Source organism: Dreissena polymorpha, chromosome 8, assembly GCF_020536995.1.
Source record: "Dreissena polymorpha isolate Duluth1 chromosome 8, UMN_Dpol_1.0, whole genome shotgun sequence".
Lineage (NCBI taxonomy): Eukaryota > Metazoa > Mollusca > Bivalvia > Myida > Dreissenidae > Dreissena > Dreissena polymorpha.
Window position 1 is genome coordinate 48,845,743 of NC_068362.1, and position 13,181 is coordinate 48,858,923.

General features: G+C 36.9%; 1 protein-coding gene across 2 annotated transcripts in view; it reads left to right on the forward strand.

The window, feature by feature from the left end:
- Positions 1-13,181, forward strand: part of LOC127840871 (signal recognition particle subunit SRP72-like) — a 45,982-nt gene that overhangs the window by 13,650 nt on the left and 19,151 nt on the right. For both annotated transcript variants that reach the window (XM_052369299.1, XM_052369300.1), the window contains exons 2-3: positions 3,887-4,004; positions 9,596-9,719. In XM_052369299.1, coding sequence (XP_052225259.1) covers positions 3,887-4,004; positions 9,596-9,719 — 242 coding nt within the window. The remainder of the gene's footprint in view (positions 1-3,886; positions 4,005-9,595; positions 9,720-13,181) is intronic.

Genomic DNA, 13,181 nt, shown 5'->3' on the forward strand with positions numbered 1-13,181 from the left:
CCACATATGTCACACCCACCCAAAATTGCCTTTTACTATAACTTCTTCATTTCTACACCAATTCACTTCTAATTGATGATGAACTTCTCTTATGACAATACGGTCAATCTCAGCTATGCATGGCCCCATTACCAACCCTGGGGCACATCTAGGTCAAACATTCGGCGTGGGGATACGCGTCGGCCTCTGCCGCGCCATTTCTAGTTTAAATCATGATCTGAATTGCTCTTTGGCAAATCTTCCTTGGTCACAGAATTCAACTGAATTTTGTTCACGTTGTAGTGATTATATTTTCAATATTTATCAGACAACATCTTTCTTCAAAAGTTTAACATGATTGCTTGGTTAATTTAGAAACAAGATCAATGCATCATAACATAAAATGAAACTAGAAATGGCGCGGCAGAGGCCGACGCGTATCCCCACGCCGAATGTTTGACCTAGGTGTGCCCCAGGGTTGGTAATGGGGCCATGCATAGCTGAGATTGACCGTATTGTCATAAGAGAAGTTCATCATCAATTAGAAGTGAATTGGTGTAGAAATGAAGAAGTTATAGTAAAAGGCAATTTTGGGTGGGTGTGACATATGTGGGCAGGGCGCCCCAGGGTTGGTAATTGTGCCATGCATAGTTGAGATTGACCGTATTGTCATAAGAGAAGTTCAGTATCAATTTGAAGTGAATCGGTGTAGAAATGAAGAAATTATAGTAAAAGGCAATTTTGGGCGGGTGTGGTCTATGTGGGCGGGGCCCCAGGGTTGGTAATGGGGCCATGCATAGTTGAGATTGACCGTATTGTCATAAGAGAGGTTCAGTATCAATTTGAAGTGAATCGGTGTAGAAATGAAGAAATTATAGTAAAAGGCAATTTTGGGTGGGTGTGGTCTATGTGGGCGGGGCGCCCCAGGGTTGGTTATGGGGCCATGCATAGTTGAGATTGACCCTAATGTCATAAGAGAAGTTCAGTATCAATTTGAAGTGAATCGGTGTAGAAAAGAAGAAATTATAGTAAAGGCAATTTTGGGTGGGTGTGGTCTATGTGGGCGGGGCCCCAGGGTTGGTTATGGGGCCATGCATAGTTGAGATTGACCCTAATGTCATTAGAGAAGTTGAGTATCAATTTGAAGTGAATCCGTGTAGAAATGAAAAAATTATAGTAAATGGAATTTTTTGGTGGGTGTGGCCTATGTGGGCGGGTGCCCCAGGGTTGGGATTGGGGCCATGCATAGTTGAGATTGACCCTAATGTCATAACAAAAGTTCAGTATCAATTTGAAGTGAATCCGTGTAGAAATGAAAAAATTATAGTAAATGGAAATTTTTGGTGGGTGTGGCCTATGTGGGCGGGGCGCCCCAGGGTTGGGAATGGGGCCATGCATGGTTGAGATTGACCGTATTGTCATAAGAGAGGTCCAGTATCAATTTGAAGTGAATCGGTGTAGAAATAAAGAAGTAAATGTAAAATAACCTAAAAAAATGAGTGATAATTTCTGACGCGGCCCCACCCCAACCGCTATAACTTTTGACCCAGGGGTCAGATCAAAATTCCAAATAGTGCAGGGTCGCACATATGCTCATAGCTACCATGTGTGTAAGTTTCAAGGTTCTAGTGCTTTTAGTGTAGGAGGAGATAGTGGCCAGGACGGACGGACAGACAGACAGACGGACGGCGGAGATAACCACAATATCCCCACCTTTTTTTCAAAAAGCGTGGGGATAAAAATGTGTGATAGTAAAAATGGCAGCAAAAAAGCACTAGATTATCTGCCTTAAATCTTAGACGTTATGTTGATGTATTGGAATTTCTCATAAATAATGTGTTCCATAGTTGTATAATTGTATAGTCGCATGCATGAGTGTTATCAATGTCACAATACCAATAAAACTTTAAAGCCTATAATTTACTAAAACAATTTGAAGTTTGATGTGTGTTTTTTTTCAAGATCTGTTATATATAATATATATATATATATATATATATATATATATAAATATATATATATATATATATATATATATATATATATATATATATATATATATATATATATATATATATATATATATATTGTTGAAAAGTTAACATGCAATAAGTTTACTGTAATTAAGTGACAAATAGTTTTACTGATTTGGTTGGATGCATATATGCAGATATATCATGGTTTGTGCAGAGGACAGTAGCAAAAACAAGAGCTGTCTCTGTAGGATGACATACGCCCCCAATAAAAGCTTTGATAGAAGTCATGAGCATTTTTCAAAACCTAAACGCCGACCCTAAGTTCAAGGTCAAAGGGGTCAAAATTTGTGTGTATGGGAAGGTCTTGTCCATATACACATGCATATCAAATATGAATGTTACATCTGAAGCGACATAGAAGTTATGAGCATTTTTTCGAAACCTAAATGCAAAGTGTGACGGATAGACATTGCGATCACTATATGCCCTCATTTGGGAGCATAAAAATGTGTTTCACATTGTTTTGGTAAATTAGTAATGTAGTTAAAAGAACAGAATCATCAATTATAAAGTTATTGATTATAAAGTGTTGCTGGCATATTTGATGCATTCATCTAGCTATAAGAAGGTCCCTGTTTTATCCCCACTGGCACTGAGCGAGGGTTCTCAAAATCTTTAAACAATATGAATAAGTACATATAGGGTCGAGAAAGCCTTGTTGATATGGGGGCTAAACACCTGAAATCAAAGCGACCCAGGTTAAAGGCCGAGGCCAAATAAATAAACCAGAGGCCGCATGAGCCTGCTATACTCTGAACAAGTATTGTTTCTTCTCAGAAAACTGGCTTAAGTGTCTTACTAAGCTTTAGACTTTGAGTTTCAGTGCAATCTATCTAAAATAAATTGGTTAAATTAAATAATAATTTGTAAAAAATAAACATTCTGCACAAATTCAATTATTTACTTTACCTGTGTGCATGAATCATTTCAGTCTTGATGGTTAGTGAACTATGTCAAAAGCACCATAGCTATGAAACACTTGTATTTTGAATATTGCAATGTTCCACAGAAATGATGCTGATGATAATTCTACACGATCATGACATGAACAATGATGAATTATTAGATATATTTCTAAATTCCATTTCCACCAACAATTCGGTTATTCCACTACCAGTTCACATGCTTCGTACACAGTTGAAAATAACACTATTCCACTCAACAACCGTGACACATGTACTAACTTTTTCAACTTTTCGCAATTAAAATTGTCTTCTACTGTTATTGTTGTTGTTGTACTTTTGAAAGTAGTTCGAAAGATGGCGACCATTAACCCAGAGATTGATTTATGAAATAAATCGTCTGCTGATCCAGAGTGTACATTTTCGGATAGGATTTTACCGATTTTTTTAAATTCGCCACTTAAAAAATTGGAGCCACATTTAAAAATTTAGCGCCATTTGGCGCCAATGGCGATTGACAGCGGAACCCCTGCTAGCTCATGCAGGGCCCTCACACTACTTTAGGGGAAGGGGTCCGCAGCCCTTAGGAGGGGGAATTTTCGCGGCGTTTCCCTTTTTGGGGGATTTTTTTACTTACTCTCTTATTATTTCATTTGTACATGTTTGCACTATATTCATTGCATTTTTCATAATTTAGTATGTTTGAAAAGATTAAATTGAAATAGATTTGAGATATAATAATCATGAGACACATCTTTCTATAAAAATTTTTTTTTTTATTTTTTTTTTTTATCTTTTTTTTAGGGGGAATTTTTCCCCCCAAAAGGGGAAAAAATTATACTTTTCAGGTGGGGGACTGCAGATTTGATAGATTGAGGGCCCTGTCATGACTAAGAATGAAGTAATGACGAGTCTGTAAGTGCTATTTAAATGGAAAATAATGTATACATGTATATTGCTCTACTTCAGTTCTACAGGATTACCCCACAGAGGTTGAAGCTTTCCAATGCAAAGTGGTCTGTCTGATAAACCTGGAGAAGTTTCAGGACGCCCTCTCGGCCATCAACAAGGAAAAGGCCTTGCACAGGTTCATGTTCCACTACCATTGAGCCGCGTTCTGAGAAAACTGGGCTAAATGCATGTGCGTTAAGTGTCGTCCCAGATTAGCCTAATCAGGGACGACACTTTCCACTTTTGTGGTATTTTTAGTTTCAAGTCCCTCCTTATCTAAAATCAAGTTTAGATGGAAAGTGTCGTCCCTGAGTGATAAGCCTGTGCGGACTGCACAGGCTAATCTGGGATGACACTTTACGCACATGCATTAGGCCCAGTTTTCTCATAACTAGGCTGAATTGAGGATCCATGGCAGGCTTTATTAAACGAGGCATTTAGCCATTAATCCTTTACCACTTAGATACATATTTTGACGCATTTGTAGTCCCTTAGAAAGTTACATTTAATTCAAGACATTTCATACTAGATTCAAGTTTAAAAGGCTTCCTTTCAAACCCTAAGATACTGATGAGCAGCAAACAGCATAAAATTTGAACAGACTGCGAGTTAATGGCAGGCTGTTCTGGTTTTATGCTGGTTGCAAAAGCCATTTTCACTTCACTTCTTATGGGGGAAAGAGTTAACAATTCTGGTCTTGTTTGTTTGAGGGAGATTTCCTGTATAAACATGTTTTAAGCATGTGTACTTAAGATGGTCTCTGTTTGAGCTTGTCCGGACTTTTTGAGACCAAATTCAAAAGGTGTCCTATGAGATCATGATGATGATCATATAAAGTACGACTCAGTGCAAATTTTCAGTTCACTTTACTGGAATGTGTGAAGAGTAAAATTTAAGCAAATACTTATACAAATACTTAATTTTCTAGTTTTTAAGATAGTTTTTACTGGTTCATTTAACATATTGGCATTCAAACTGTATTTTTCCAGTAATTTTGTATCATAACTGATGCTACTTTAATAATCCAGTTAATTACATAACATATACATATATGAACTATATGCTTTTTATGCCCCCCTTCGAAGAAGAGGGGGTATATTGTTTTCCACATGTCGGTCGGTCCGTTTGTCTGTCCACCAGATGGTTTCTGGATGATAACTCAAGAATGCTTAGGCCCTTGATCATGACTGGCAGATGACCCCTATTGATTTTCAGGTCACTTGGTCAAAGGTCAAGGTCACAGTGACTCGAAATAGTAAAATGGTTTCAGGAAGATAACTCAAGAATGCTTAGGCCTAGGATCACGAAACTTCATAGGTACATTGATCATGACTGGCAGATGACCCCTATTGATTTTCAGGTCACTAGGTAAAAGGTCAAGGTCACAGTGACTCGAAATAGTCAAATGGTTTCCGGATGATAACTCAAGAATGCTTATGCCTAGGATCATGAAACTTCATAGATACATCGATCATGACTGGCAAATGACCCCTATTGATTTTCAGGTCACTAGGTCAAAGGTCAAGGTCACAGTGACTCGAAACAGTAAAATGGTTTCCGGATGATAACTCAAGAATGCTTACGCCTAGGACCATGAAACTTCATAGGTACACTGATCATGACTGGCAGATGACCCCTATTGATTATCAGGTCACTAGGTCAAAGGTCAAGGTCACAGAGACTGGAAATAATAATATGGTTTCCTGATGATAACTCAAGAATGCTTACGCCTAGGATCATGAAACTTCATAATAACATTGATCATGGCTGACAGATGACCCCTATTTATTTTCAGGTCACTAGGTCAAAGGTCAAGGTCACAGTGACTCGAAACAGTAAAATGGTTTCCTGATGATAACTCAAGAATAATTAAGCCTAGTTATAATGATGTTATATATTATTTTGGTTATATGTTAATTTTAACGCCAAATAGTATGTAACATTTTGACGTTGTTGCAATTGAGGTCATGTGATTGTGACGTCATTTCCTTTATTTTATTACAAAATGTTTACTCCTGATGAAGGTCTTTGACTGAAACGTTGAGTGAATAGATATTGAAAAACAATGAAGTTGTTTCTCTGTTTTATTAGCCGGATTTTTTTCGAAAAAATCTCGGCTTATAGATTGATGTTGTCGGGCGGGCGGGGGGGGCGGGCGGGCGGGCGGGGTGGCGGCGTGCTCGAAAATGTTAAAGTTCTTATTTCATGGTATAACTTTGGTATGCTTGGACCTAGAGTCTTCAAACTTGACATGAAGGTTGGCCAGGATTAACAGATGACCACTGGTCATTTCAAGGTCATTCATTTGAAGGTCAAGGTCACTGTGACCTTCAATATAAAAAATGTTAAAGTTCTTATAACTTTGGTATGCTTGGACCTAGAGTCTTGAAACTTGACATGAAGGTTGGCCATAACTAGTTAGTAACCACTGGTCATTTCAAGGTCATTCATTTGAAGGTCAAGGTCACTGTGACCTTGAATGTAAAAATGTTAAAGTTCTTATTTCATGGTATAACTTTGGTATGCTTGGACCTAGAGTCTTCAAACTTGACATGAAGGTTGGCCAGGATTAACAGATGACCACTGGTCATTTCAAGGTCATTCATTTGAAGGTGAAGGTCACTGTGACCTTCAATATAAAAATGTTAAAGTTGTTATAACTTTGGTATGCTTGGACCTAGAGTCTTGAAACTTGACATGAAGGTTGGCCAGAACTAGTAAGTAACCACTGGACATTTCAAGGTCATTCATTTGAAGGTCAAGGTCACTGTGACCTTGAATGTAAAAATGTTCAAGTTGTTATAACTTTGGTATGCTTGGACCTAGAGTCTTGAAACTTGACATGAAGGTTGGCCAGAACTAGTAAGTAACCACTGGACATTTCAAGGTCATTCATTTGAAGGTCAAGGTCACTGTGACCTTGAATGTAAAAATGTTAAAGTTCTTATTTCATGTTATAACTTTGGTATGCTTGTACCTAGAGTCTTCAAACTTGAAATAAAGATTGGCCAGTACTAGAAGATGACCACTGGTCATTTCAATGTCATTCATTTGAAGGTCAAGGTCACTGTGACCTTAAATGTTAAAATGTTAAAATTGTTATAACTTTGGTATTCTTGGACATAGAGTCTTCAAACTTGACATGAAGGTTTGCAAGCACACTTAGATGACCACTGGTCATTTCAAGGTCATTCATTCTAAGGTCAAGGTCACTGTGACCTTGAATGTAAAAATGTTAAAGTTCTTATAACTTTGGTAGGTAAAAATGTTAAAGTTCTTATTCCATGTTATAACTTTGGTATGCTTGTACCTAGAGTCTTCAAACTTGACATAAAGGTTGGCCAGTACTAGAAGATCACCACTGCTCATTTCAATGTCATTCATTTGAAGGTCAAGGTCACTGTGACCTTCAATGTTAAAATGTTAAAATTGTTATAACTTTGGTATGCTTGGACCTAGAATCTCAAACTTGACGTAAAGGTTTGCAAGCACACTTAGATGACCACTGGTCATTTCAAGGTCATTCATTTCAATGTCATTCATTTGAAGGTCAAGGTCACTGTGAACTTAAATGTTAAAATGTTAAAATTGTTGTAACTTTGGTATGCTTGGACCTAGAATCTCAAACTTGACGTAAAGGTTTGCAAGCACACTTAGATGACCACTGGTCATTTCAAGGTCATTCATTTGAAGGTCGAGGTCACTGTGACCTTGGATGTAAATATGTTAAAGTTGTTAATGCTTTGGTATGCTTAGACCTAGAGTCTTCAAACTTGATATGAAGACTATCATTCAAGCTTGGATCATATTTATGTGCCCAATCTATCTGCTAGAACTGGTGTGATAGAAACCTTTTGGAGTGATCATAAGGCTGTCTGGATTTCTGTGTAGGTATGTGAAAGCAAAACAATAAATAGTATTATTTCATCTAAGTTTATTTTCTTACATTTGATAATGAAATTGATGGAAACTTCAAACAATATCTTACTAATTTGCCAATAAAAAAATTGAGATCAAACTTTCCTAATTGTCAATTCAAGTTCATATTTGTGACCTTAAATGTTATTGTTGTTCATGTATATGCATGCATTCAAAACATAACACAAGGTTTGCTCATGCCTTAAAAAGTACTTACATTTCATTTTGACCTTTGAACAATATTTCAGTAATTTAAGTATTGCATTGACAAAAACACGAAAGGTACTTTCCTGTCATTTAAATCAAAAATCCGGCTTCAATGCGGTCATCTCCGACCGCGGAACTCTTGTATAATTATTTATTGAGCAAATACTTATCAAATCTAAGCTGACAAGTTACAACAAATAATGCTGTGACAGCATTTCAAAAAAACATTATAATTTACAAATCTATTAACGTCTGACTTAAATTGGATTTTTTAATTATTATATTTTGTGTGTTTTGATTTTTTGCATTTTCATTCACTGTCAGGCTAGTGTCAGAGTGACAAAAGTATAGAAGCCAAAGGCAATACTACTTACCAGTAATTAAATAGACAAGTGTTGGACACAACAGTTGTTTTACTTCCTTGTTTAAGACTTGAAGTGGACAGTACATTAAGACTTGAAGTGGACAGTACATCCAGTATCTTTATTATAAAGCATTTAACAGTGTATAATGTGACCTTGGAATAAGCAATCAAACTTTGAATGGCTTTGCTCAGTGAAATATTCTGCTTTGCAACACACAATGATTCAAATAGTATCCTTTGTTCATAATAAACATACCTGTCGCTCAATATGGTTCTCCATAGCTGTGCCCATGCAATACATTGACACAAATTAAAATTTACTGTTTTACCTTGCCAATGCATGGTTGAACTCAGTTTCCTTTGAATACTTGTACTGGTGTTGAATTGTGTTCATGCAATGCATGGGCACAGTTTTCATTCAGGTGTTTTGTAGTCCTGGTATACATGTGCATGAACAGAACTCCTCATCCAAATGAAAACTGTGTCCATGAATTGTGTGAATATAGTTCAACACCAGTACAAGACTTGTACACAATTTCCCCCTGTATACTTGAAGTATACAGGAGAAACTGTGTTCAAGCATGGAGAGTTTTGGAGAACCCTATTGGACAAAAGGTATGTTTATTATGGTCACCGACACTCAATGCACTGTTCATTTGGTTTTAAGGTGACTGAATAGATTTTCTACCAAAGGCTAATATGCTATGTGCCTATTTAATAAGCTTTACTTTAATTTACTGTTTAGTGTATGCAAATTAAGGCGCAATATATACTGTTCTCTAATACAATTGTTTAACATGTAAGTAACTCCAACCGATCCAGACAATGTTTTTTTTTTTTTGACTCTTTAATGTTTAGGCTGTAAGCTACATTCAGAAGTCAGTTGCCTCCCCTGTCCAAAGGTGTTCATGTGTTTTCCTCCTCTGAGGTGTTTACTAAATTAATTTCACGGTGTCAGCCTATGCCCCTCAGACTACTTATCAGTTAACCCTTTACCACTTAGATACACATGTACACATTTTCACGCATTTGTAGTCCCTTAGAAAGTTAAATTTAATAAAAAACCTTTCTTAATAGATTCAAGTTTTTAAGGCTTCATTTTCAACCCTTAGATACTGATGAGCAGCAAACAGCATAAAACCTGAACAGACTGCGAGTTATTCTGGTTTTATGCTGTTTGCACATAGCCATTTTCACTGTGCTTCTAAGACGGAAAGGGTTATCTTATAAATTTGCAGCCACGTGCGATTTGAGAAGGCGTATTGTGAGTACCGACTGAACAGGACAGAGGAAGCTGTGTCCACACTGAGGGCAGGGGGAGATAACCTGGACAACAGATGCAAGGAGCTCCTAGCACAAGTGGTGTGTAACCTAAATCTTTATAGGCACATTTATTATACACACATGTGCATTATTCCAGAAATGAAATGAATCTCATAAAATACAATAATCAATCAGATTTTCAATGAGGATAAAATAAGGTAATCAAATTAATAAAATTTTCATATTAAATACTTGATTTTGTACATCCAGTTATCAATATGGTATATTTTATATCCATGTTTTGGCACATGACACAATGATTGAATGAAACACATATAAGCAATATATGAGCATTGCACTTCTAAAAAAACTCCCTTTAGAATGCATGTTTGTGGTTTGGACCCTGTATACTGGTGTTATATTTGAGTTAAAGTGTATGTTTTTTATGTCCCCCACTATAGTAGTGGGGGACATATTGTTTTTGCCCTGTCTGTCTGTCTGTTGGTCTGTTGGTCTGTTTGCGCCAACTTATACATTTTGCAATAACTTTTGCTATATTGAAGATAGCAACTTCATATTTGGCATGCATGTGTATCTCATGAAGCTGCACATTTTGAGTGGTGAAAGTTCAAGGTCAAGGTCATCCTTCAAGGTCAGAGGTCAAATATATGTGGCCAAAATCGCTCATTTTATGAATACTTTTGCAATATTGTAGATAGCAACTTGATATTTGGCATGCATGTGTATCTCATGGAGCTGCACATTTTGAGTGGTAAAAGGTCAAGGTCAAGGTCATCCTTCAAGGTCAGAGGTCAAATATATGTGGCCCAAACCGCTTATTTTATTAATACTTTTGCAATATTGAAGATAGCAACTTGATATTTGGCATGCATGTGCATCGCATGGAGCTGCATATTTTGAGTGGTGAAAGGTTAAGGTCAAGGTCATCCTTCAAGGTCAGAGGTCAAATATATGTGGCCCAAATCACTTATTTTATGAATACTTTTGCAATATTGAAGATAGCAACTTGATATTTGGCATGCATGTGTATCTCATGGAGCTGCACATTTTCAGTGGTTAAAGGTCAAGGTCATCCTTCACAAGGTCAAGGTCATCCTTCAAGGTCAAACGTCATATAGGGGGACATTGTGTTTCACAAACACATCTTGTTGTAGCATTATCACAGATAGACTGTCAAGTAAGGACTAGTGTAATGATAATAATAAAAATAATATCATGAATACTCATAATTTATTAAGGTAGCGCACCTCTAATGGGCACATATCCAAATATAATCTAATGAATTATTTTCTTAATCAGCATCATTTCACTGAACTACATGCAAATTTGTAGGTAGGCTTTCCATGCTTTTTAAAAAAATATACCGATTTTTTCAAAACCACCCCCACGCTCGGCTTTTGTCCAGTTTATTTTCACCCCTGGGGTATATAAAAGTTCCATAATTCATTCAAATTTCCAAATATGGGCATGCAGTTGGTGTGTACAGATGCTGTAAAGGTGTTTAAAGTTTAAACAAGATGAAATAAGTATTCTTTTACAGACATTTATTTTTTACAAATTTTTATCTATGGAAGAGCACCATGAAATGTAAGTGATTTCAGTCAAGTAAAAATTGGGTCGGTTAAAAACAAAGTGTCATAAAATTCAAAATACCGGTAGTATCATTTAAGTCATATTTTAAACTTAGTTTTTATAGAAACACTATATACAGCAAAAATACCAAGAACTAGACAGATTTACCGTTTACTTTTTGAAATAAAAATAAAAATGCAACATGCATGGTTCGTATTTTCAACAGTAAATCACCCAATTTTGCCATAACATTGTTTTAATTTTAATAATTGAAAAATGTGCATAAAAATTGCAACATATTTAACAATAAATATAGCTTATATGCCATATTAAATCAAATTACGTTAGAAAATAAATAAAACGCGTCGCAAAAAAGTATACGTCATCGGCAGGATTCGAACCTGCGCGGGAATATCCCAAAAGATTTCTAGTCTATGGCCTTAACCACTAGGCTACGGCACCTAATAGTAGGCTCTTCAACCTTCGAAGAAATCGCGGGAAATCATTAGAGGTGCACTACCTTAAAATATATATTTTGATAAAAATTGAAGACGCGTGCCATATTCAATCGGACTGCTTTTGGGACTCCTCCTTTTTCCTATGGGACTCCTCCTTTTGCCTATGGGACTCCTTTTTCCTATGGGACTCCTCCTTTTGCCTATGGGACTCCTCCTTTTGCCTATGGGACTCCTTCTTTTGCCTATGGGACTCCTCCTTTTGCCTTTGGGACTCCTCCTTTTGCCTATGAGGCTCCTCCTTTTTCCTATGGGACTCCTCCTTTTTCCTATGGGACTCCTCCTTTTTCCTATGGGACTCCTCTTTTTTCCTATGGGACTCCTCCTTTTTTCCTATGGGACTCTTTTCCTATGGGACTCCTCCTTTTGCCTATGGGACTCCTCCTTTTGCCTATGGGTTTCCTTTTACCTATGGGACTCCTCCTTTTTCCTATGGGACTTCGCCTTTTTAGCTCGACTATTATATATGAAATATATATAGTGGAGCTATCCTACTCACCCCGGCGTCTGCGTTAGCGTAAGAGTCTGCGTGCAAATGTTACAGTTTTCGTACTACCCCAAATATTTTCTTTCTCCCTTCACATATTGCTTTCATATTTTGCATACTTGTTTACCAACATGACCCCAACCTATAAACAAGAGCAGACAACTCTATCAAGCATTTTGTCATAATTATGGCCCATTTTCCACTTAGAATATGCAGCAAATGTTAAAGTTTTCGTACTACCCCATTTATTTTCATTGTCCCTTGACATATTGCTTTTAAATTTTGCATACTTGTTTACCAACATCACCCCAACCTATAAACAAGACCAGACAAATCTATCAAGCATTTTGTCATAATTATTGCCCCTTTTATACTTAGAATATGCATATTATTGATAAATCTATGTTGAAGTTTGCGTACTACCCCAAATATTTCATATATCCTTTGACATATTGCTTTTATATGTTGCATACTTGTTTACCAACATGACCCCAACCTATAAACAAGAGCAGACAACTGTATTAAGCGATTTTTAAATAATTATGGCCCATTTTACACTTAGATAATTGAACATTTTGCTTAAATTGCCATAACTTCTTTATTTATGATCACATTTTATTATTACTTTGACAAAACAACACTTACCTGAATACCACAATGGATTCCACCCAAACAATACCCAACGCCCCTACCAGAATCCCTTCCCCCCCCCAACCTCACCCCCCCCAATTTTTTTTTTAAACATCATCTAATAAATTACCACACCCCACATTATACCCCCCTCTCACCCCCACCCCCCCTACCCCCCCACCCCCCCCAAAAAAAAAGTTTTTATTTTTTTTAAACATCTAATAAATTACCACACCCCACACTATACCCCCCTCTCAATCCCCCCACCCCCCCTACCCCCCCAATTTTTTTTTAAACATCATCTAATTAATTACCACACCCCACATTATACCCCCC